A 24,918-nucleotide genomic window follows, 5' to 3' on the forward strand; every position below is an offset into this window, starting at 1 on the left:
GAAAAAAAATTTCGAAAATTCTGCCCTGTTGAAGTTCCCTGTAGGTACGGCGGCGTCGTCCGTACGACTGCGTACGGTCTCCCTTGGTATGGTCTGTGCGATGCCTCGAAACAGCTAGCAGCAGCTGCTATGCAACTGCTGGCTGCTGGCGTGATGCGGCGCCGCTGTGCTGCAGCTATAGCAGCTGCTATATAGCTCGCGCCCGCGCCCGCGACAGCTCTCGTGCCCGCGCCCGCGCCCGCGCCGCTCCCGTGCCCACGCTCGATGCCCGCGCTTGCGCCCTGATCAGATCCGTGTCGCTCGAAGTCCGTCCGTACGGCTGTACGGACGTCGTACGTCCGTACGGCGCTAGCTATGTAGAGGTCGAGGCACTGGCTATGTAGAGGTCGAGGGGTAGAAGGGAAAAGGTGGCTCTGATACCAGTTGAAAGGGACTGAAGGGGAAATGAGAGCAAGAGGGAGAGAGAGAGAGAGAGAAGACTCAAGGTGTGCGGGTGTGAAGTGATGAGCCACACCACAAACTCATTTGTTTTTATTAGGATTAGGTTTACCCTATGACTGTCTTAAGACAGTCATAGGTGTCCTATCTTTAATGAAGGGTTGGCAATGTGCCTTTAGCCCAACATAAGCAACTCTGCAGATAAACTAGACATAAAGAGAACGTCATTATCACTATCATGTGTGACTGCATTGATCTCCTCGATCTTCACTTTTCCTTTGTCCTCCCTTGGACTCTCTTCCTTCTTATTTGCACCCCAATTTGCATTCTTTTTCTTATACTTTTGCTCTCTTTTCAGCTTGTAGCAACCCTTTTTCATATGGCCCTTCTTGCCACAGTGGTAACACTCAATGTTCCGTGTCCTAGATTTGCTACGAGACTTCCCTCTTTCTTAGGACTTCCCCCTGAACTCTGATCTGCCCCTTTGCACATTTAAGGCTGCATCCTACTTGTTGCCGTCCATAGACTTCTGTCTAATCTCCTCGGCCAACAAGCTACCCATAACATCATCAAATTTCAGTACTCCACCAGGTGCAAACTTACTGACAGCTGTACGGAAGGTATCCCATGAGGATGGCAATGAACATAAGAGAAATATTGCCTTAGTCTCCGCATCAAAATTCATCTTCTGAGCCTGAAGCTGCTGGCTGAAAATAATATTGAATTCATTCAAGTGAGAAGCAATGGAGACCCCTTCCTTCATCTGTAGCTCAAACAACCTCTTCATGAGGTAAACTTTATTAGAGGCAGTTTCCTTTTCATAAGTGGCACATAGTTTCTTCCACAAATCTTCCGTAGTCTACTCATTTACTACTGTGAAATAAACTGACTCTGCAAGATGAAGTCTAATAGTAGACTTTGCTAATGCATCCAACTCATTCCAATCATCCTCAGACATATTTGTAGGCTTAGCTTCAATCCCTGCCAAGGGTTTAATCTGCTTCTTTTGAATAAGCACATCCCTTATTTGTTCTTTCCATAAAGAAAAGTTTGTCCCACCAAACTTTTTAATGCTAAAAAACTCCTTTTCAGACATGGAAGAGGATGCCATGATGCAAATGAAACAAAATCCCAAATGCTAGTGCCTGCAAGAGAGAATCACACCAAAAACCAGGTGCACCCAAATGTGTATGCCACAATAGAGTGAAATATCACCAAAACTCAAAGCTCAAAGCATCAAAAGATGCATCTGACTCATGTGCATATACTATGCATCCATATGAGCAAATCTGGCCCAAAAGAAAATGCCAATAAGTGCCAAATGACTCAAGCATAAACACCGTCCACTAGCATATACATCAATAATATCTCATCCAAGAGAGCATAGCACTATCAGTGCATCACCTGCAATGTGTCAAAGCTGTCCCTCAGCATAAAATAGCATCCATGTGCAAAGTGTCCATAAAAAATAGCATCCCACAAGGCAATTTAGGCCTATCAGCGCATCCAATAAGGACCGCAATGCATCCAAATGGCCTATAAATCATCCACTGCAACCCAATGCACACCACGAATGAGCGCACACTACTCAAACTGCAACCAAAGTGATCTGCATAAGGTAGGATCAAGAAATCAAAGTCCCACGGTAATGACCGCTACTGAAATTAGAACCTGAGATGCCTCAAAGCATGGGCGCCATTCCATAATCGGACTCAACAAGAAAATCTACAAATATCTCTCTTCTGCCGGAACTCCAAAATCCCAACCGATGAGTGAGAAATGGGAGTCAACACTTATCCACTGCCATGTGGCATAAATCTAAGGTTTCAAAAACCTTAGAATGAAAAATGCATAACAGAGAGACGAAATCGAATACACAGAGATCTATAACTCTGAAAATCTTCCACCGAATCATGCAAGAACTGATAGGTAGGGGTTTTTGGGCGTCCGGAACGCAATGGGACAGACGATTTTGGAAACCGTGGTCTCAATCACTGGGTCCAACACACGGATTGAAAAACGTTTTTGGAAACAGAGCTGTTTGTAAACTCCACCGGAGTGCGAATGATGAGCAACATAGAAGTTTTAGGACTCTTGAGTCCACCGGAACTGACAGATCTGCAAATGGTTGCTCTAAACTTCAGTTCCAACACCTGGGCAAAAAATGCAAAAACTGACACAGTGAGTCAGAAATCCAATGAAATGATCCCAGATTCAAGAATGAAGGTGTTTCCAAGCTCCTGAAGTGAAGTGTATACCAAAAGCAAGCAATAGTTGCCTCTACAAGTCAATACGGAGTCTCTGTCATCGAATGGAACAGGGAAAAGCTCAAAAAACGACTTTTTCTTTGAAAACACTTAACACGCTCTCAAAACCACTTCACAAAACCAAAGTGACTTTTCCAAAGGTTCCTCCAAGGTCTCTACACACTCGGATGCAAGTAAAGTCACCCACAAAGCTTCCCACAGAGCTGTTGAGCTTCAAGCATTCACGCACGCTCAACTAGATCACCCGGGCTCTGATACCAGTTGAGAGTGCTCTCAATGGAAGCAAGAACGGAAGAAGGAGAGAGAGAGACAAAGAGCCACACAAGTTTTAGTGGGTGCAAAACCACCCTAATCTTCTTTTTCATTCATTTATATATGTGTTTGAGTATTGTACATAACCGAGGTAAAGGCACAGTGACCTTTAACCCCCACAGCTAGTGTGGTACCATCCAATTGGGGATGTTTTGCATGTTGCTCCATTACCCTTTGGAAGTTGTTGGGATCAATCACTATGTCAATGCTGGTTGATGAGGGTGCTCTAACCTTTGCTGCTCCCATCTTGTCTGCCTCAAATTTATCTTGCTGCTGTTGTACCCATTGCTTCAAGGCTTGATAATGGGCTTTCTTAGTTTCAGCGTTGGGGTATGTTTCATCATTGGGGTATGTTTCCTTTGATTCTTGGGTGACACTTTCCATATAAACTGTGCATGGCCTCACTGATTTGTCGGATTGGTGTGGATTGTTTTGCTAGAGGGCTCTTTTCTTTTTGAGTGGAAAGGAGTCTTTGCAATGCCGCTTCTTTTTGCTATCTTGTCATGATCAAGACTAGCTGCGATACCACACTTTGTGCAACCACACTGTGATTTTCCACACTGATCATCCCCAGGGGTACTTTAGGTTTTACTTCCTTGGTTGGTTGAGGCTTTGCTCTTAGTGGGTAGTCCATGCATGCATGCCCAACTCCACAATTCTCTACACACAAGTTGAAATGTAATGGGGTTACCCTTGTGTGGGCATTCTGTTATGCGGTGGTTTTCCCCATAACTGAAACACTTGATGGGTGTTCGATGTATGGTTGTCCTTACTTGATTAGCATACACCGGAGTGAGTCCCTTAGCACCATCCATGTAGTACATAGGGTATTCTATTTCATACTCATAGTGAGGTTCCAGCTCTTCAGGTTGGAGTTATTGCACTGGAACTCCTGGAGCAAGATTGGGAGTTTAAGGATATTGCAGAGGATTGTGATTTCTAAATAGTTGAGGCACTTGTGTCCTCACCAGGAGGGGTTGAGCCATGGCACTTGTGCATTAGCTGCTAGTGTTGGTTGCCTATATACTGGGATTGGCGGTTGTTGGTATTGTTGGGGCTGGGGTTGTGCTACCCTCATATTGTAGAAACATGTATTTACATCATGGCCTGCAACATTGCAAATGGCACACCATAACCGTGGGGGTTGAGCCACTTCTGGTGGGTTGAGTCTGTTCCTCAAGATCGGGCACTCATTGGCCGTATGGTTGGCCATATAGTGTGGGCACTAGACATTCTCTTTCTGTGGGTACTGTGGTGGCTAAGAGACACACAACTTTTTCTCAATGGCTTGCATCATTTCATCTTTTACTCTTAGGCCCATGGCTTCCACTCTGTCCTCGATGGTGCAATCCTTGTTGGAAGTGCTTCACTTCTTTGAAGATTTTGTCGCACGATGACTTGATTTATAGTCATTGCTATCACTGTTAAAATTGGTCATGTCCTCCTCAATGTCAATTGCAGCTTCATGAGCATCATTGAAATGCTCATAGAGCTGCTGCTAACTTTTTTCATGTCCTTGGGAATGGATTTTTTCAATCCAGAGATGAACCATGCTATGAGGTACTTGTCATCCCGACAAGGAACACACTTTGCTATTAATCTTTTCATTCTTTCTAAGTATGTTCTGACCTTTTCTTTCTTGCACATTTTTATATTTCCTAGTTGCAATACGGAGTCATCTTGACCTTCTTTTGAACTACTCAGACAGCATTGCCCATGTGGCTCTTTCTTCTACGAGATGGTTGGGGTACAATTCTAAGGCTCCATTAGTTAGGGCCATAAAAAACAAGCAGCTTTGGTTTCATCTGATTGATCACCTCTAGCACAACATGCTGCGTCGAAGAGTTGAAGGAATCTGATGGGATCCCCTTGTCCATTGTACTTTGGGATTTCCAATTTGCTAAAGTGTCTTCTGCCATTGTTGTTGTGTTGTTGCGGTTGCGTCGTTGACCAAAGTAATCTTCAAGATATAGATCATCGTTTTCTATTTCTTCTTCAATTCTTAGGTCCTCCATGCTGCTTGTCGATGGCAAGAGGTTGAATTCTTGGAGAGCATCGAGGGCAGAAGAAAGTTCACGAAAGTATGTATTTGTCTAGATTAGAGTGCATACACAATGCTTAATTGTATCTAATCCGCAATTGATTTCAACCTTCATAGCCCAAATATGGCAAAAAATATGCAATCAATGGGTCAAAATCAGTGCCTACATAGTGGCGACTATAGAGACTAGAAACAATGGTAAAAAGACTTGAAAATTTTAGTTTGATATAAGTCTTAACGTGCATGATATTCGGATTCGGACCGGGGATTTGGACCGGGTGCATTTGGCCTACAGATGGCCAAGATACGACGGGCCCCCAAAGAAGGGGCAAAAATGCGCACTTTAAGAATGTGACCTTTTTGGGGGGGGTGTAAGAGGGAGGATAGGTTAACCTAACCTAATCTAATGTCCCTAACTAATCTAACGATGAGTTGATTCCTCCCTTTTTTTTAATTTTTTAAAACTCTAACCTAACCTATTATCCTATGGTTAGTTTGACTAACCTAACAGATGGTTAGTTTTACCCTGATCTCTCTCTCTTTCTCTTTCTCTCTCTCTTCTCTCCTCTCTCTCTCCTCTCACTCTTCTCTTACTCTCTTCCCTCGATGGCACGAATTACGAGCGATGGTAGCAGTGCGTGACGAGTGCGTGACGAGAGCGATGGGCAAAGTCGATGGCTAGCGATTTCGATGAATAGGCAGTTTTGGTAGGTGGGCGGTTTCGACAGCGACGGCGCGCAATTCTAATGGCGACAATGTGGTGGTGTGCTCGAAGTAGCGCGATCACCAATGGGTCATGCACTCAAGGTGTGGTGCGACCACTAACGATGTAGCTGCTAACAACTACATGCATGAGGCAACGTAGCCACCATTGACCGCACATTGCACCCGAGGTAGCACGGCCACTATTAATGCCTAGACGCTTGAGGGTTAATGGTGCGACTGCTAATGGCACGCGTGTTGATGGGTTGCATGCCCAAGGCGGCATGGTCGTTGATGGCTGCACACCCGAGGCAAAGCAGCTACCAACGACACATGCACCCGAGGCAGTACGGTCACCAAGGGGCTACACATTTGCCGAGGGGTTGCACGCAAGGTGAGAAAGGGATATGGCGGGGGTGAGAGAGAGAGGGGGTGGAGGGTGGAGAGAGGGGAGATAGGAGGGGGTGAGAGAGAGAGGTAGGGGGTGGTGGTGAGGGGATTGGGGGGGGGGGTGGAGAGGGTTGTGGTAGAGAGAGGGAGGGGGGAGAGAGGGGAGAGGGGAGGGGGTGCAAGAGGGGGTGGGGGGTGGAGAGGGTAGTGGTGGAGAGAGGGGGGGTGGAGAGAGGGGAGAGGGGAGAGGGGAGGGGGTGAGAGAGGGAGGTGGTGGTGGTGGAGAGAGGGTGGGGGTGGAGAGAAGGGAGAGGGGAGGGGGTGAGAGAGGGAGGTGATGGTGGAGAGGGGGTGGAGGGTGGAGAGGTAGGTCATGGAGAGTGTTTAGAGGTGGGGAAGTGGAGGGGTGGAAGGGGTAATAGAGGGAGGTAGGGAGATGGAGGGGTGAAGGGGGTAGGAGATGTGTAGAGGGAGGTAGAAAGATGGTGGTGGAGGAGGGGGATGGTAGGGTGGAGGGGGAAGGAGATGTGGGGTGCACAGAGGAAATGGGTGTAGAGAGAGATAGAGAGATATTGGAGGGAGATAGAGAGATGGTGAAGTGGAGAGAGATGGGGGGTGGAGAGACGGACCTTGAGTGGTGGAGATGGGGAATGAATGGAAAAAGTGGAGGTGATGGGAGAGGGGGATGATGGGAATGGGAGGTAGAGGAGATGAATGATGGAAAAAGTGGAGGTGGTGGGGAGGGGGATGGTGGGAATGGAAGAGTGGGATGATGGGAGGTGGAGATGATGGTGAAGATGGAGGGGGGAAACTTGATGGAAAAAGTGGTGGTGGAGGGGGGAGGGTTGACGAAAAAAGTGGTGGTGGAAATGGTGAACAGAAGTTAGAGGACGGAAAATGGAGGTAGACGAAAAATATGATGGCTTGATGGAACTTGGAGATGGAGGGATGGGAGTGGGTTGGAAAAGTGATGGATGGGAGTGGGTTGGAAAAGTGAGGGGAAAGAAGTGAGGGGGGGGGATGGTGTTGCTTTTATATACATGTCTTCAGCATTCATTAACTTTTGCAAAAGTAATGGCATTTAAAGGCAATCAACATGTGTAGATACTCCTTAGCAAAATGCAATAGCTGACTTTTGCTTAGTCGGCTTCCAAATAAACCAATTCAAGGTATGACACCTTATGAGGCATTCACTAGATATAAGCCACGCATTGGGCATCATTGCAGAAAGTTGGATGTCAAGCCATGTAAATGCATCATGGTTGGCTACAATGAAGAGAACAAAGCATACAAGTTGCATGATCCCATCAACCGAAAGGTCATAATCTCTATAGATGTAATTTTTTATGAAGAATTAAAATGGAAAACATCAAATACACAGGAGATGGTCACACGAACTACTCATCCACCTATAGAGAAGGTTGATAAAGAAGAGAAAGAATGGATGAAGAAGAATTAGAATGGAAAACATCAAATACATAAGAGATGGTCACACCGATTACTCAGTCACCTATAGAGAAGATTGATGAAGAAGAGCAAGAATTACCATAGAATCCACTAGAAGAGCAACAACACAAACGGTCTACTAGAGAAAGCAGACCACTAACAAGGCTAACATATGCTTAGAAAGGCAAAGCAATTCAAATTAAAACCACCAATTATGATCTTATGAGTACTACCATGGCTACAAAAGAGCCAGTGTACGTTGAGGATGTAGTTGACAAGCTAGAATGGCAAACCTCTATGAATGAAGAGATGGATGCTTTGTACAAAAACAAGACTTGGGATTTATGCAACCTTCCATTAGGAAAGAAGGCCATTTAAACAAATGCGTTTACAAAGCAAAGTACAATCAAGATGGTAGCATTGAAAGATACAAAGCCAAACTAGTTGCAAAAGGTTTCAAATAGCAATATGGTCAAGATTATGATGAGACATTATGCTCCAGTAGCAAAGATGAATTCCATAAGATTTTTTGATATCACTAGCCACACACAACAAATGGAATGTGTACCTGCTAGATGTCAAATATGCTTTTCTCAATGGATACCTAGATGAGGAAGTCTACATGCAACACCCAGCACGGTATATTGAACTAGGAAAAGAGAATCAAGTTTGGCATCTCAAGAAAAGAGATTGCATTTCTTTTCTAGTCAAAACAAAAAGAAGAATATCCACAAGATCAACTAAAAAATGTGAGATGCATGTTGTTGATTGAGGTCCTTTGGTTATAGATTGAGGATCTCATTGCTTTATTGTGAGACTGTAGCCTATAATGGCAAGCAAGATGGCATACAAAATTTTAATAAATATCGTTAGTTTGTGAATGTGTCTCTTTTTGTGATGTAAAAATAACTCTTTGTAGAGGGGAACAATGTATCATCAAAAAACATTTGTCATGGTGTTTGTATTCTTCTGCCAAAGGAGTTTGAATTGTGTTCTTCTTCTGAAGAAGTTGCAATAGACAAGTTTCCTTGATTTCTAGAGCAATCACTTCAACTCTCTGTTATTCCATCCACAACAGTAGTTCACATCTTTTGTATTGATCATTTTTTCAAGGTTTCCATTGGGTATTTTTATATTTTCCCTACACATTTCATACACATTTTAGTCTTTGAATTCTATTGGAATATGCGTTAGAAGGCTTAAGCACAACTCACCTCGTCAATATAGCGTGGATGTCTAGTACTTAAGGTGGTATTTTTAGTACACATAATAAAGCTCTTCTAGAGCAAGGGTGAATTAGATCTTATTGATCTAGAGATCAAATCTCTCTCTAGGTAAGCTGATTATATGGTAGGCAACTCAATCCATACAATTTTTGCATCCAATCATCCCTTAACACACCCCTCTGGACCCTTTTTATAGCTTAAAATTTTAGAGGACATATGCTGCGTTAAACACTACTTCAACACTTTATGGGAACAAACAACTGACCCTCCCATACAAGAAAAACGACTCTTTGACATGACATCTATTATGCAAGTTGCGGTAGTAGTCATGCAACACTAGGTGGTATATGTTAACCAACATGGCAAGCTTTCATAGAGGGTGCATTACCTAATGTGAGATTGACATTTCTATCATTAATGAATACAAACGGTACCTAATAAAGCAACATATAATCAAAATGATAGTTTTGTCCACTTGGCAATGCCCTGTCTAGCTACATTTATTGGCTAAAGTTCTTCTATGACAACTCACTCCAGACAATTATTCCAACCAATCATCCCCTTGACACACCCTTGTTATATTTTCACAAACATTTGTAACGAATAAATGAGGAATAGCCAATAATAAATGTTATGTAGAGACTACTTGAGCACATTAGGTGAACAAACAATTGACCCCTCTTACATTAACTCTTTAATGTCACATCCATTGGGCAAGTTGGAATAGTAATCATGCAACAAGTGGTACAGACCCAACATGGCAAGTTGGCTTCATAGGGAAGTGCATTACCACATGTGGGATTGACATTTCTATCGTTATTGAATAATCAAAATGATATATATATATATATATATATATATATATATATATATATATATACACCCTTGTAAGACTAGAATATATCCAATCATACAAATTTAGATTTTTTGTTGTTTTAAAGTCCAAAAATCTACACAATATATAAAAGAGAAAACGAAAGAGAAGAAAAAAGAAGTAACAAAAACTTTTTGAAAATCCAAATGATAGTTTTGTCCACTTGAGTCTGCCTTGTCTAGCTAAATTTATTCACTAAGCTTTGCAAAAGAGATTTTATTCCTTAAAACCTGAAGACAACTATGATCACAAAGCAATTCTATTGATTGCATCAAATTTCCCCAAACACGTGGGGATTGACTTAGAGCCTTCACAGCTTTTTGAACCATCTTGGGACACTACAGATTGCCTCCTCAACACACATACAAGAGTGGACTCAACTGCTTTAAAGAGTGATGATGATCACCTAAGGCTTTTTGTACACAACAAGTCATAGGATTCCATTACCTAATGCCAAATCAAGACCTTTGAAGCTTCCTCATACAAAAGCTCATGGTATCTATAAACACTTTAAAGAAATTATATTGTAGCTACAAATGTCAAAGGAGAGAATGACCTAGTCCCGTTTATCTCTAAATCTTGGCTCCTAGGGGTTTGACTCAAAAGACTCTAGTTATCTTTCTTGACGAGAACAAATCAAGGAGTTGGGTGAGAGAAGGAAGTACAAGATATGGCTTGTAGCCACATTAGAATTCATGAAACTTTGTGGAAGAAAGATTTTAAGGAGGGCCGGATTGCTTTCGACACTTGACTCAACGCCCAATCACCTATCTCCAAAGTCAATATTCTAAAGACCAAAAATCTACACAAAAAATAAAAGAGAAGAAAAGACGTAAACAAAAACTTCTATGAAAAACAAAAGGAAGACATTTAACAACCAAAGCAACACTTAGATCGTCATCATTGCCCAAGCATAAAGCAACTATACTGGGTTTCTAAAGACCCGCAAAGTCTCTTGGGCAAACCCAATGCTTTCTAAAATATGTCCCAAAAAAAACAAAAGAGAAAGAAAACAAGAAATAAAGAAGAAAGGAATAAGGTGCTAAACAAAAATAGACAAGCAAGTCAAGCAACAAAATCTTCTCAAAAACTAGAATTCTCTCTCTTATTTGAAACATAAAAAGCTAAATGGACCCTTTACACTTATGTATTGCTTCCTACAAAGAAGCAAAATTAAATTCCTGAAAGCACAAGCATACTGAATCAAACTCTCTTTTGAAACTCCCAGAAAAACGGGCTATTCAGCTCCCCGCTTTTTGTTTTCAGCTTATGTTCAATCATTCTAAACATACCTAAGGCCAATACACCATAGATAAAAGACTAAACATCTAAGATTGTGGTTCAATCATAGTCAAAAGTTTCCAGTCCATGCTCAAACTTGGATATTTCACAAGCATACTCCAAGAAGCTAACCAATAGATGTAACGTCTATGCACACTTTGTGACATCTTTCATTATAGCCTCTACAAGACAAGCTCTTCTATTTTGAAAACTATTAGGGAAAGGACAGCTCATATAGTAATCCTACAATTAAACTTTGGTACCCAGAATTGAAAAGTCATGCAGCACTGAATAATAAAGGGCAGGGCAGATGGGAAGCGCTCATAAGCATGTGGCCTGCTGTTGCCTGCCCTTAAGTTGTGGTTGTATTATTTGTTGAGCAGAGATAACGTAAGATGCTTTTATCTGCATAATTTATTTAATTGAAAGTCTTTACAGAAAGGAAAAATGAAGGCTCGTAATTTGAAGCTTTCAAAATCATACGTGGAAATTCCTCCAGAAAATGTTACAACGTTTTTAAAAAGAACTATACATAATTGGGAGCTCCCTGACTTGGCCATGCGTAAGAAAAGAACTATCACATGTACACTGAACATAGAAATGTTTTCCTGATATCTCCAGAGTACCCAAAGCAAGAAATTAAAGAATTATTGGATTATGATTTCCCCACATTCAGTCACAGATTATGCCATAATGAGGAAACACAACGATCAATGCATCTGCTGGATTCTCTGTAAAAATACTCGTCTGACCTCAAACCTCCATGCGATTCCAAAAAACCTATTTTGCAGACCTATCAGGTCACATAATAATCTTACAAGGAAAATAATCAGATTTCTCACAAGAAACAATTGCTTACACAGATCAAGAAATATACTTCCAAGTGGGCATAAGCACACACATGAAGGCAGTAATCTTATCTTACAGGACAGTTTCTGCATCAAACAAAAGCCACATGCATCAATCTCCCACGTAACTGTCCACTGGCATATTAAACCCAACCTGCCAAACGATATTTGTACTATTTAAAAGCAACTACCATCTGGTTTGTGAGAGATATCCTTTACATCCAAAAGCCTTCCACGTGAGCAGGACCTTCTGCAATGTAAACACAAGCACCTCTCTGTCACTCGTGATATGTTGGACAGGAGCCTGCAGGTGTGAAGGCTACCCTTACAACTCTTGCTGGATACATTGAGCGATCAGCAAGGACATATACTGCTTGACTGAGAAAACATGTGCTCGAATGAATGCATGACGATTCACTGAGGAAACCATGTTACCAGTCATGGGCTAAGAGCTTCAACAGCTTCTCCAGGGGCTCTGCTATTGTCCAGACTCAGTCATAAACTGAGGTGGATGCTCTGTGTCCTCTTTGTGGAGTTTTCCAGCCTGGTCCAGGGCTATCCCTCTGCCCATCACTCTTATCCCAACTATCCCTGTAACTTCTCCTTCCGGACCCTGCCTCTTCCACTGCTCCATTTGAGCCCCGTGTCCATCCCTCCTTCAAGTGAGCATCTGGGGAACCCTGGCGGCGAGGTGACCTTGAACTGCCCTGACGAACGGTCTTTGCCCCTGCCTCATCTGCAGAGTTACTTACTCTCCTTTCCCTCTCTTTCTTATCTCTACCTGGTGTAGACGGTCCGAACTTGTTAGCAGCATGGACTGAGGGATCATAAGTTTGAGACGCTAAATATGTGAGTGCCGTGACTACATCCCCAATCAAAGGCCGAGTAGAAGCCTGCTCTTGGAGGCACATTGCCGCAACAGCAAGTGCTTGATATAGGCCTCGCATAGGATACTGACCCTGAAGCAATGGATCTGCCATGTAAGGGAACTTCCTGCGATCCTTGAAAAGTGGCCGAGCCTACATTTTAAAACATCGGCACAAGTCACATCAGGGTAGTTGTAAAAACATCAAATTATTCAAAAGCAAAACTTTGCAAACCATGTGCTGTTAATCTGCAACTCGACCATTCACCTCACTTCATGACCGAGTCTACACATTATGGACATGCCATCGACTGGACTCCCAGTGTAGGTTATGTAGAAATGTACCATGCAGTCCTAAAGCCCACCCTCAAGATGCAAAAACGGTTCCAAATTCACCAGATTACTTCTGCAAACTCCATCACAGATTAGAAATGCACTCTTTCAGAGGAGGGAGAAGAGATCTCATCCAAACTTTTATAGCCAAGTCATGGTGCAGAAACTACTGTAAACATAGTTCTCAAATACTCCCTCTCAATCATATCTTGGACCCACTTTGGTAGCTCAAATCTATATTTAGATACAGGTTACACAAAATCCCTTGCTCATGTGGCCTTACCTCCGTAAACTTTCTCCCATGAACCTCTGCTGTTGGAGTAAGCAAGCTCAATTCAACATGCAAACTGGCAAACTCAGATTGTACCATTGAATTTATAGAATCTGATTACAGGAAATTGACAAAGTTGGTCAAAAGATGGGGCACCAATGCACTCTGCATGCCCTTTTAAAGATGCTTCCATGAAGCTTCAAAGGCTTTGTAATCGATGTTACAATGGGGGAACATTCGAGGCCACCCCCCTTTGAGACCAGGGCGAATATGTAACCAAGACGATAAGAAGCCCGTACTTGTGTCTCACTTAGGTGAAGGTAACCTTGTTATAATCCCGGCGAGAGCAAGCCCAAGGATGACAATATTCTTCAGAGGGTTAAGACTCTTAAAGCAGTGGAGACCAAAAAAGAAGAAATCTCCCTACTCCAACAAGCCTGGTCATTTTGTAACAGATTGCAAGAAAGTGGCGGACCAAAAGAGGAAAAGTAAACACACCCTATAGAGGAGTCCAAATCAAAAGAGGCAATTAGAAGTTGTTCACTCAATGGATTGGCTACATCTTGACCGCCACCAGTCACCGTAATGAAGAGGTACTCTCTAATATCTATTATGTTGCAAACCTTTGTAAGAGCGTGCTTTTGGAGAGTGCTCTGCCAAAGAATAAGATGCAGGTAAAATTCAATGATCGGAGATTGTCATTAGAACAAAAGACATGGATAAGGTCATTGCACGAGTGAGAATAGAGGAGGCTTTATACAAGCTCACAACTTTGCTATGTATAGGAGCAAATATCTAGATGAATCCAACAACATGCCCAAACTCATCCTCTAAAAACACTACATAGTGCAGTTTCATCAATCTCACAATAGTCACTCGTAAGGTTGAAAACCATAACTCCATCATGCATAGCACGGACTAGCTACTATGACATCCCCACTGACGTCATCAGTCCCAACAGTGTGTGTAGACCATAGTATAAACATATGCTCTCTCACACACAAATCCACACACACACACATACCTAAGCATCCATTATTATACAAAGTCTTCGTACTAAGTGGCTTGATCAGTGTAGATCAAGATCGCATAGTGCTTAACCATGAGGCAGATGTCTCACACACAAATCCACACACACACACACATACCTGAGCATCCATTATTATACAAAGTCTTCGTACTAAGTGGCTTGATCAATGTAGATCAAGATCACGTAGTGCTTAACCATAAGGCAGATGTGATCTTTAAAAGCTATAATCTTAGAGTGTTAGGATAAGCACCTTGATCACTCATTACATGCACTAGTTACGGTCTAAAAGATGGGTTAGGTCAATTCTAAGTTGTCTAGATCAAGTTGTGACCCTAGCAAGCATAGGATTGTATTTGTTCTAGGCCTATTCGTTTAATTAATTGTGTGTATGGGTAGAGGCGTCATGGGGCAAATACTACTTTAATCTACAAAAACTAAGTAAATATTAAAGCAAGAAACTAATAAGCTTAAAAAAACGTTTTTGTTGACTATTTGCAATTTTCTAGCTTGATTTTTTAAATTTCCTAGCTTTTAGAGTTTTTGCTTTTAGTTAGAAGGTATAAGAAAAGTGTGATTGGTTTTAGCTGGCTGGGATTCTTACCACTCGCTTCAGCTCTCTTGCTGCTCTCTTGCTCTCTCCTTCTGCCAGTGCTATATACATACCTCCCAAGCACATGTTTTCACATCTAGGAGGCTCCCACCTTGATTGTGATTCACCTAGGAACAGCCTAGAGCAGTTTTGAACCTGCCAAAGACATGCAACAGTGTTTCCATAGAAAGGAAGAGATTGGAAAACAATTCCAAGCAGCAAAGCACCCCCTTGACGAATTTTCCCTTTCCTGTTGCTCACTATTGACGTTGTGGGCCACTCCTCAAAAAATTCTGAGCTGAATCTGCTCTTTCTTCCTCCTAACCTGACGATTTGGTCAAACCCACTTCAGACCTGCTATTTTTATATTTCCAAGCGCGGGACAGAAGGTAGTTTCAATTATAGTTTCAGCCTGTGATTGAATTGCAATTTCATTTCAAGCTGTTTCCCTCAGTTCAGAATTTCATTCACCTGTAACTACTTCTGAAGGTGGATTTTCTGATTCCTAATTTATTTTCCCTGAGTTCCAAGAATTTTGATCATGTTAGTTTTGAAAACATTGACTTCTAAAAATCTTTCTAACTACAATTACTAGAACTAAGTGCATCTAATCTGACATTTCTGTGTTTCAGAGTTTGAGAGATAGTTTGGTGCCCATTCTGTGATTCTATAGATCTCAGTCTTGGTGTTTTGCAGAGATTGCACTTTACTCGAAGGATTTTTGGGCCTTTCTTTCCCTGGATATCTCCACGGACTGCCAGTGGCTACTTTCTATTACTTTGGATTCTCTGTTAGATATCAATGCTCCACTCTCGTGTAACTATGCGGGAACCAGCTAACTCTACTTGTAAGCCCCCCATATGAGGAGAAAGCATTTGAGTAGCTAGGTTATCCGGTAGGTCCTGGTTTGGACACCAGATGGGGGCATGTGTGGCCTGATGGCTGGACGGCTTCAGATAGAGTTGGCACATTGCCAACTAGGCTACATGCAAGTGCGGGAAGGCATCCCATGACTGACCGCACTGAGGGTAGACGGAGCATTTCCCGGGGCAGCCCACTCTCAAGTTGCGGGGCCCATTTGGAGCCCCAGATGATCCCGGATGGCTCTATTCTGCGCCACGGTTCTAACGTGTGGTCGGTAGCCTATTTTGGGTCGACTCCCAAATTGGGTCTAACTAACTACGACTGGTGGCTATGTAAGAGCAAGCCCGTGAAGCCCATAATTATCACTGGCTACAACAACCCTGATTCCTTAGCGTCCAACCTCCGTCCTCTACTGTTTCCAGCACGCCATCGAAGCTTCTCACACAAGAGCGCACGGCTGGGAGGCAGCGCCATCTATTGCATCAGTTTTACAGTAATCAAATTTTTGATTCTCCATACTATCTACTTTTCTCTCTTGCATACGAGATCCTATTATCTGTTGAGCACAGACGTTGTATTGTTTTCTTACATGGTATCAAAGCTTAGGCTCTGGCAAGAAGATTTGGTAGTGTGTTTCTGTTTGTGAGCAGATTGTGAGAGATGGCCATACCTGCAAGACTGCGAATCCCACCGTTCGGCGAAAGCGAAAAGTTGGACGGCACTAACTATCCACTCTAGAAGTTCAAGATGAAGATCATCCTAAGCGCATACGAGCTTTGGGATACTGCTACTGAGGTGAACGTGAAGCCGGTTGCAGGACAACAGATAGTACCAACTGCGGATCAGATTCTCGTGTGGACAAGAAGAAATGCAGATGCGCTATGTTCTATTGTCTGCAGTGTAAGTGATTCTGTCATGGCGTTAATTCAACATGTCACCACAGCGGAAGAGGCATGGACGGTCTTGAAAAATCAGTACGAGACCACAAATCAGACGTGGATTCAAAATCTGGAGACTCAACTCGCGAACAAGAAACTGTCAGGCCTATCACACTTCTGGGGACTTGTAACAAGATTCTAGCCACGGCAATCAACCTCCGATTGCAACCCCTTCTTAAACGGCAGAGAAGTTCATCACCAGGGTAAAGAATCTGCGCAATCAGATGACTGCGATTGGCATCACCATCACCAACGAGAATCTAGCACGAAGGTGCATACGGATTCTCCCACCAAAGTACGGCGGTATTATTACGGCGCTGAATACGCAGAACATAAATCCGCCCCTCAACTTTGAGGATTTCAGCGCGATACTTATGGAGGAGGAGATGCGTCAAAAGACAAGGACTGGAGAAGATTCGGCTTTCTCGGCTTCGGCTTTCTCCGCTGGATCAAAGAAAGGTAAGGATAAGGACTCTGGTAATCCATCTTCTCATGATGATAAAAAGAGAAAGAAGAAGATAAAGTGCTTCTATTGCAACAAGGCAGGGCACAAGCAAAATGAGTGCCGAAAGAATATTGCAAATGAGAAGAACGAAGTAAAGAAAGAGTCCAGCAACAACGCGCAGGCAGTACCAGTAGAGCTGTTCGTAGCAATTGAGAAGATTTGCACGGAGGCAGTTCATGTACCTGCGGATGAACCTTGGATTATTGATAGTGGTGCATCGCGCCACATGACCAGTCGGAAGGATTGGTATACCACTCTACATCCGGTAGGAAATGACATCCTGATAGCAGTCGGCAATGATGTAAAATGTCCAGCAAAAGGAAAAGGTATGATTGCTCTCAAGTCAAATGGAGTTGTAAAACAGTTGTCCGATGTTCTTTATGTGCTAGATATCAAGAGGAACTTGTAGTCCCTTTCTGCGATCACGGATCGAGACCTCAAAGTTTACTTCGATAAGAATGGCGCACAGATTTTGGATCTTCAAGGAAAGATCGTTGGTAAAGGTACACGGCGCAACATCTACAAACTCTCAGCTTTCAATGCTCAAGCCAATGTGAGCAACACTAAGCTGTGGCATGAGAGGTTTGGTCATCTAAACCTTAGTTCTTTGATGGAGATACATAAAACTGGAATGATTGCAGACCTACCAAAAATTACAAATCTGCCCGATGTATGTGAAGCTTGCATGATGGACAAGCAACATCGGCAGCCCTTTCCTAAAGAGGCCAATAGGGCAAAGGCTCCTCTAGAGCTCGTTCACATGGACCTCTGCGAAAAGATGGAGATGGAAGCTTTGGGTGGTTCCTACTACTTCATGACGCTGATCGACGACTACAGTAGAAGGATATGCATATACTTCCTGAAAACTAAAGATGAGGCTTTTAGTAAGTTCAAAGAATGACATGTAATGGTCGAGAAAGAAACGGGGAGGAAGGTGAAAAAGTTGAGATCAGACAAAGGTGGTGAGTTCACATCAAGTAAATTCGAAAGTTACTGCAAAAGTCACGGGATCAAGAGACAGAAACCCCCGCCACATACATCACAACAAAATGGAGTAGCAAAGCGCAAGATGTGCGTCATTTGCGAAATGGACAGGAGTATGATGAAAGGAAAAGATTTGCCAAAGACTTTCTGAGCTAAAGCATGTAACACGACAGTTTACATTCTGAATCGTAGCTATACGAAGGCTGTGAACGGGATGACTCCACTGCAGGCCTTTTCTGGTAAGAAACCTTCCGCTACACATTTTAGAGTTTTTGGATGTGACTATTTTGTGCATGTCCCTGATGCTAACAGGACCAAATGGAAACCGAAGAGCCAGAAGTGTATTTTCTTGGGCTACAATGAAGAGGCAAAGGGTTACCGTCTCTATAATACTGTTACCAAGAAGGTAATAGTAAGTCGCGATGTGGTCTTCTCAGAACAGCCGCATCAATTGGAGGAGAATGCTTCCTTCCCAGACAACCAGGACCAAGATATCCATCTAGTACAACCACCAACAGCAAACCGAACTCCCCCAACTGTGCTTAGGAGGATTCAAGATAAAGAAGAGGAAGAAGAGCCTGCAGAACCACAATGGCAACGACCATTCCCGAAGTGGGTAAAGCAGCTTTTGGACGGTAGAGAACCTCCAACCATTGAGGAGGAACCATCCGAACATCGCCGGTCCAAAAGATTAGAGGAGCAAAGAAGGACGCAGAAACACTTGGTCAACTACGCTTTGATGACAGAGGTGATCCGTGCTAAAGAACCCAAGTGTCTTGAAGAGGAACAAGGTGATAATAAGTGGATGGAGGCTATGCAGTCGGAGTAAGGCTCCATAATGAAGAACAACACTTGGGACCTTGTGGATCGACCACCAAAACGCAAGGTAATCGGCACCAAGTGGATGTACAAGACTAAGTACAAGTCCGACAGCACGTCGGATAAGTACAAGGCTCAGCTCGTGGCAAAAGATTCGCACAGATACATGGTTTTGATTATCACAATACTTTTGCTCCCACAGCTCGACTAACCACAATTCGCAGTGTTTTGACTTTAGCAGCACAGGAAAGTTGACCTGTGTTTCAGATGGATGTAAAATCCGCCTTTCTGAATGGAGATCTCAAGGAGGAGGTATACGTGGAACAACCACCAGGTTTTGTGATCCCCGGTTCAAAAGATAAAGTCTGTAAACTAAAGAAGGCACTTTACACGCTGAAACAGGCCCCACGAGCGTGGTATCAATGGATTGATGCCTACTTTCTGCAAAACGGATTCAAGAAGAGCTCTCCTAAGTTCAGACTGCCCTGCATTGGTCTGTAACTGTTGCGCTAATAATTGTTGCAAGGCATCTTCAAGCAATGCAATCCTGCCAGATAAGGTATGAGCTACTGGGCGCGACACCTGCTGGGTCGGCCGGACTCAGAGTGAGTCTACCTACCTACTTGCCTATATATATATATATATATATATATATATATAGAGAGAGAGAGAGAGAGAGAGAGAGAGAATGCACATGATATCATACTTGCAAATTTGCAAGCCAGACACTTCTTTCAAATTATAGCTTGCAGTTGGAGGAGGATGAGGATGGCTGGTACACAAAACCAGTTGGTTCCATTCTTGTCTACTGATCATCTCCCCCACAACCAGTGCTCCCTAGATTTCCCCACTTGACGTCTCATACATTAGAAAATTCGTTGCGTGATCCAAGGATCTATAGCAGGTGTAAATGCATCTCTCTGTCACAAGCACATGCACCCAAAATGGCATTGTATAGAGAGAATTTTGTTCAATTGGCTGAGGATGGCCTCGCTTAAGCACCAAGATACCTATAGATCCACGTCTCCATGCCATATGGATTACGACGAGCTAGTTCGAACATCGTCCCATAGATTCCAAATTGAGGCAGGTTAAGAGACTGAAGCTACGCAGCATCACCCAAGTTTGATGCTATGCACCGGGCACCTTGAGTACTATAGACCTGAGGCCACTATCCCTGCTTGTTCAATCAAGGGTTCTTGAACATGAGTTGGATGATCAAGTATCCAAACCAATGTTGTATTGCCCCCTTTGTATCAAAACTTATGAGACATAAATTTAGACTCATGAGGCCCACAACCGGACAGATACCTTGCGAGGTCCCATACTTGGGTAATCACCTTAACAAGAAGCTGAAGGCTACCCATCATAATGTTCCACAAGAGAAGAAAGCAAGACACAAAAACCTTAAAGCAAGGAATAATTCAACAAAAGATACTCTCTATCATAAACAATGCATAATAAAGGGAGCCACCATTCACCACCTAGCCATAGGTTCTGAAACAAGAACCCAACCCTGTGCTTGAGGTCTAGCTCTAGGATTCCAGACCAAGTAAAAGCAAACACCCTGTTGTCTCTTTCGTTGGCAATCACGTGAGAAACAAAACTCTATGATGTCCTCCTCAATACTATTGCAGTTCATCATTTTTTAAAAGATACAATAAAGTACAACCATGTGGCCACTTGCATACCAATATATGGATGCATGAACGACAATGGAGCTAGCATAATAATCTATAATCCTAAGATCTATCATCCATGACCTCACCTGTTATGTTCCTATGGTGTGTAAACTTTCGCAAGGTGCATTGTTTATCCACTGACTAGCACCCATCATTCCATTTTGCAAGGGGACGAAGCATATGTGCAAGATAAGAAGCGTATATCACTGAAGGTTATGATATTACAAAAGAGAAGGCTGATTAGGAGGTGAAGCCCATCTGGGCTCTCTCTTCTGTAATACAATTCAAAAGTTATGGTGACACTTAAAAGAGTTTCTGTGGAAGCATTTATGTATGGCTATGTTTTGGTTCTCAAGGACCTTTAAATTCCTACAGTTCTCAAAAAGCCTTTACTTTCTTCTTTCCAAGTATATGCATTTATACATTCTCAGAACTATTGTGTGAGAGGGAACATGCAACCCAAAAACCATTGCAGAACTGTCAAGGTAGTAGAATTGTCAGTACCCAGGCCACGAGATTGTGTTCCCCTGTGACCCTAGCATTGTCAATAGCTTTCCTCCCAGTAATCAGCTCCAATAACACCACTCCAAAACTATACACATCTGACTTCAAAGTTAATTGACCAGTCATTGCATACTCCGGAGCACAGTAACCATACGTTCCCATCACTCGTGTAGAGACATGTGTTTTATCACCCACAGGGCCCAGCTTGGCTAGCCCAAAATCAGATAGCTTTGGGTTATATTCCTCATCAAGTAAAATATTTGAAGATTTGAAATCTCGGTAAATAACAGGGGGATTTGCTTTGTCATGCAGATACTCCAAACCTCGTGCCGCACCTGCAGCAATCTTCATGCGCGTGTTCCAATCAAGGGGCTCTTTGTCAGGGGAAAGATCTGCAAACAGCCATGCATTCATCAATCTAAATCATTCAAATTTATAAGAAAATGACTAAAAATTAAGTAAAGAATACAACGTAGCAACAGAGACTCAAGCCACACTAGATGTTGACCCTTGCCATCAAGAATGAATAGAGGAGAGGATCTATACAATAGTAGCTATATCCCACATAATCAATTCTTCTAAAATACAAGTGGAACAAAAGCATTGCAATATACTTGAGCATGCATAAATTAGTATGCAACCAGCCTAAGGGATGACACCTCTGTATCAAGGGCTGAAGAGCCACCGTAGGTTGCTTAACTTGGGTAGAAATAACAATATGATGAGTGAGCGCTTAAATGCTACAACGAACGTGCATCCCTCTCTCCAGAAAAGAAATCAACCCACCGTGTAAGTGGTCCTCCAAACTTCCCAAGGGCATATACTCATAAACAAGAAGTCTTTGATCGCCATCCGCACAATAGCCTATCAAATTTACGAGATTAGGATGATGAAGCAAACTGAGCATCAAGACCTCCACAAGAAATTCTCTATTCCCCTGCAGTCCATTCCGATCAAGCTGCTTCACAGCTACAATCTGCCATTCAGAACTGTTGATTAGGCTTTTACAATTCTCTCTTTTACATAATAGCCCTCACATTAAAACATTTATCATTTTTAGAAAGAATACCTGGTTAGTACTTTCAAGACGTCCTTTATACACACGGCCAAAGCCTCCTTCCCCTATCAGGCATTCTTGTCTAAAATTTTTGGTGGCAGCTGCAAGCTCTTTGAATGTAAAAGTCTGAGCAGCAATGTGCCGTGTGCTGCTAGGGTCCTCCTTTTTGCTGTCAAAAGAATCTTTTGACTTGAACTTTCCTACATTTCAGAATCAAACCCACAAGATTGTTTCGTAAAGTTTGAACTAAGTCAATAATATATTGATTCCAAACCACAGAAATAATGATTGGAAAACAACGTAAGACAGGCCAACACTTCATTTATCAAAGCTTGAGCCTTTCAAAGACGATTGACAGGTAGGAGAGTTAATAACTGTGGCATGCTCACATGCCAGCTTACGTCTCAATTTGAACTTCGAACCTCTAGCATCTGAAATTGCTACACAACGTATAGCCTTTATTAGATGAATTGTCCAATGAAGTCCAAAGAAATTATCTTGGACAATCGTTATGCAAAATAATACTACTAGGTTGACAAGTATGGATCCTAAAAAGCAGCATTAAGCTATATTCTGAATTGTGGCTTCCTGACAAAGAGTATACCTATGTTAGGTTACTAATTAATGCAACCCTTAATTTGATAAAGAACGTCTGACCAGGCAACAAGAGTCGGAGATATCAATAGGATCAGATCTGCATCTCATCAAGAATTCTGTCCCCGTTTGCAAGGGCTCATAAAATGCCTCACTCGCTAGCTCATCACAGAGGGGGCGAGGCGACAAGAACAGACGGTACGAAAAGGAATCCATTACGGACGTTAATTCCTGAAGTTGAACATTGCGATGAGGTCACATCGCCGCAAACTACGCGTTTCAAACCAGTTGAGTGAGTAAAACAGACCCTTACCGAAAGACTAAAGGACTTTCGGCAACAGAAGTCTAGAAAGAAGAGTCCACATTACTCTTCTGACAATGGAACGTCTTGTTAAGGACTTCTCGGTATATGGTCAACACAAAGGCAAATAACCAAATTGCCTCCAAGCTTTGTCAAATTCTATCCATATGTCCACGAGCGCGACTTACAGGATATACCCATCGACCAGTCACCAGACACCGAGGTTGATCTCAACAGAACTTTGCAGCGATATACACGTTCATAGGCCGGATGCGGCTACTCCATACATTATTATGCCGTTGACGACGGCAACGAGGGTAAATGTGCCCAGAAAAGCCACAGAAGCTCCGCGATAAAGGCCGTAGCAACCTGGAAACGGAAATGCGGATCTGCGTGAAAGCTTGGAGAGCTTACCGGAAGAGCTTTTCGAGTGGTTGGATTGCCCGTCTCTTCTGCTATCCGCTGTATTCAAATCCGCGCCATCCAACTCCTGGGACCTGAAGCAGGGAAAGCAGCCCATGCCGAGCGAGCACAGGGGGAGGGAGGGAGATCAGAGCTGTGGAATCTCGAGCGAGAGGGGCAGCAAAGAGTGAGGAAAGGGCCATGATGAGAGGAGCTGCAGAGCTCGAGATCTAAGGAAGCGATGCATTGGCGGAAGAAAGCTTGGAGTGGAAGCCATGAGAAAAGACAGAGAGATAGCCATTGAACTTGCTATTGCGATTGCAATCGCCATAGCCATCTCCCTCGCCATCGCCATCTTCATCGCCATCGCCATAGCTGGGGAGCTCCCCCAAGCTCACAAACAAGCAGGAGAAGAGGTTGCAAGGTAGCTTTGCTTCCCTACACTTAAGTCCCTTCACACACACTCCCTTCCATCTAGGTCTCTTTACACCAGTCCCTTTTTCCATTGTATTACTTAACCTTATCTTATCTCTCAATTATATACAACCTAAAACTACTATCCTTCCCTCACCTCTCTTGCCTGCCATTTTCACTCACGTAACGAGTAACCTCACCTCATCCTCGACACTATAGAGCCTCTTGTGGTGGCAGATGCCTGCTAGAAGTTTGTGCGGCCCTTTGTTAGTATGTGTGCCCTCTTTTCATCCTCCAGGGGAAGCCACGCACCACAGGCCCATCCTCACGGCCAAATTTTGTAACTCATCTTTTTGGGCCAACCACCCCTTATGATACATTCGACACTTTATTTTTAAATTTTATTTATTTTTAACTCTCTTGCCTCCTAAAGGGGGCTTGAGACTCATCCACGGATTCATGAAGCCCAAGTGCATGCCGTCCGCCCTTTTGAGCTATATGCTTGTCCGCCATTGTATTCGCAAAGGGGCAGATGGCATGTCAGTGAAGTGATACACTGTGGGCTCCATGATCAACTCCTCCTAGCGCTATCTCTACTTCCATACAATTTTTCATTGGCTGAATGAGAGTGGACACTCTAATGGGCATGCTTGGGAGCCAGACATTTTTTCATCATCTACCATTCGCAAGTGAATTGCCAGATTAGCTTTCATGAGTTTTGTTTGCAAACGCATGTGAAAGCTGCATTGCCCGGCTTCAAATTCTCATTCAAAGAATTTGTACTCTACCTTAGCGAGCAAATGTATCTGAAGCTTACCTTTATCTCACTTTACACACCCATATCATGCACTTTGCATATGCCTCGAATACTTCCACTTGAGTCAACTTTCACATCATTCTTGATGTGAGTTCCACACATTCTCGTCCATCAAGCTCTGTTT

At 43.1% G+C, this 24,918-nt stretch overlaps 1 protein-coding gene across 1 annotated transcript; it reads right to left on the minus strand.

The window, feature by feature from the left end:
• Positions 1-11,867: 11,867 nt before the first annotated feature.
• LOC147894096 (putative serine/threonine-protein kinase PBL7) lies at positions 11,868-24,024 on the minus strand. The gene is made up of 5 exons (XM_087384579.1): positions 23,576-24,024; positions 22,279-22,466; positions 21,996-22,185; positions 21,210-21,601; positions 11,868-12,844 (listed from the first exon to the last, which is right to left on the minus strand). The coding sequence occupies exons 1-5, from the start codon at positions 23,679-23,681 to the stop codon at positions 12,317-12,319; spliced, it is 1,404 nt and encodes a 467-aa protein (XP_087240705.1). The 5' UTR covers positions 23,682-24,024; the 3' UTR covers positions 11,868-12,316.
• Positions 24,025-24,918: the final 894 nt, after the last annotated feature.

Source organism: Dipteris shenzhenensis, chromosome 14, assembly GCF_047967505.1.
Source record: "Dipteris shenzhenensis isolate YYH24624 ecotype China chromosome 14, Dip_SZ_1.0, whole genome shotgun sequence".
Classification (NCBI taxonomy): Eukaryota; Viridiplantae; Streptophyta; class Polypodiopsida; order Gleicheniales; family Dipteridaceae; genus Dipteris; species Dipteris shenzhenensis.

Excerpts from the sequence above, each read along its gene's own strand:
- LOC147894096 (XM_087384579.1), bottom strand. The coding sequence starts at position 23,681 with ATGGGCTGCTTTCCCTGCTTCAGGTCCCAGGAGTTGGATGGCGCGGAT. Across the intron at positions 22,467-23,575 it reads CCACTCGAAAAGCTCTTCCG|GAAAGTTCAAGTCAAAAGAT; the intron begins GTAAGCTCTCCA and ends TCTGAAATGTAG. Across the intron at positions 22,186-22,278 it reads GTCTTGAAAGTACTAACCAG|ATTGTAGCTGTGAAGCAGCT; the intron begins GTATTCTTTCTA and ends TCTGAATGGCAG.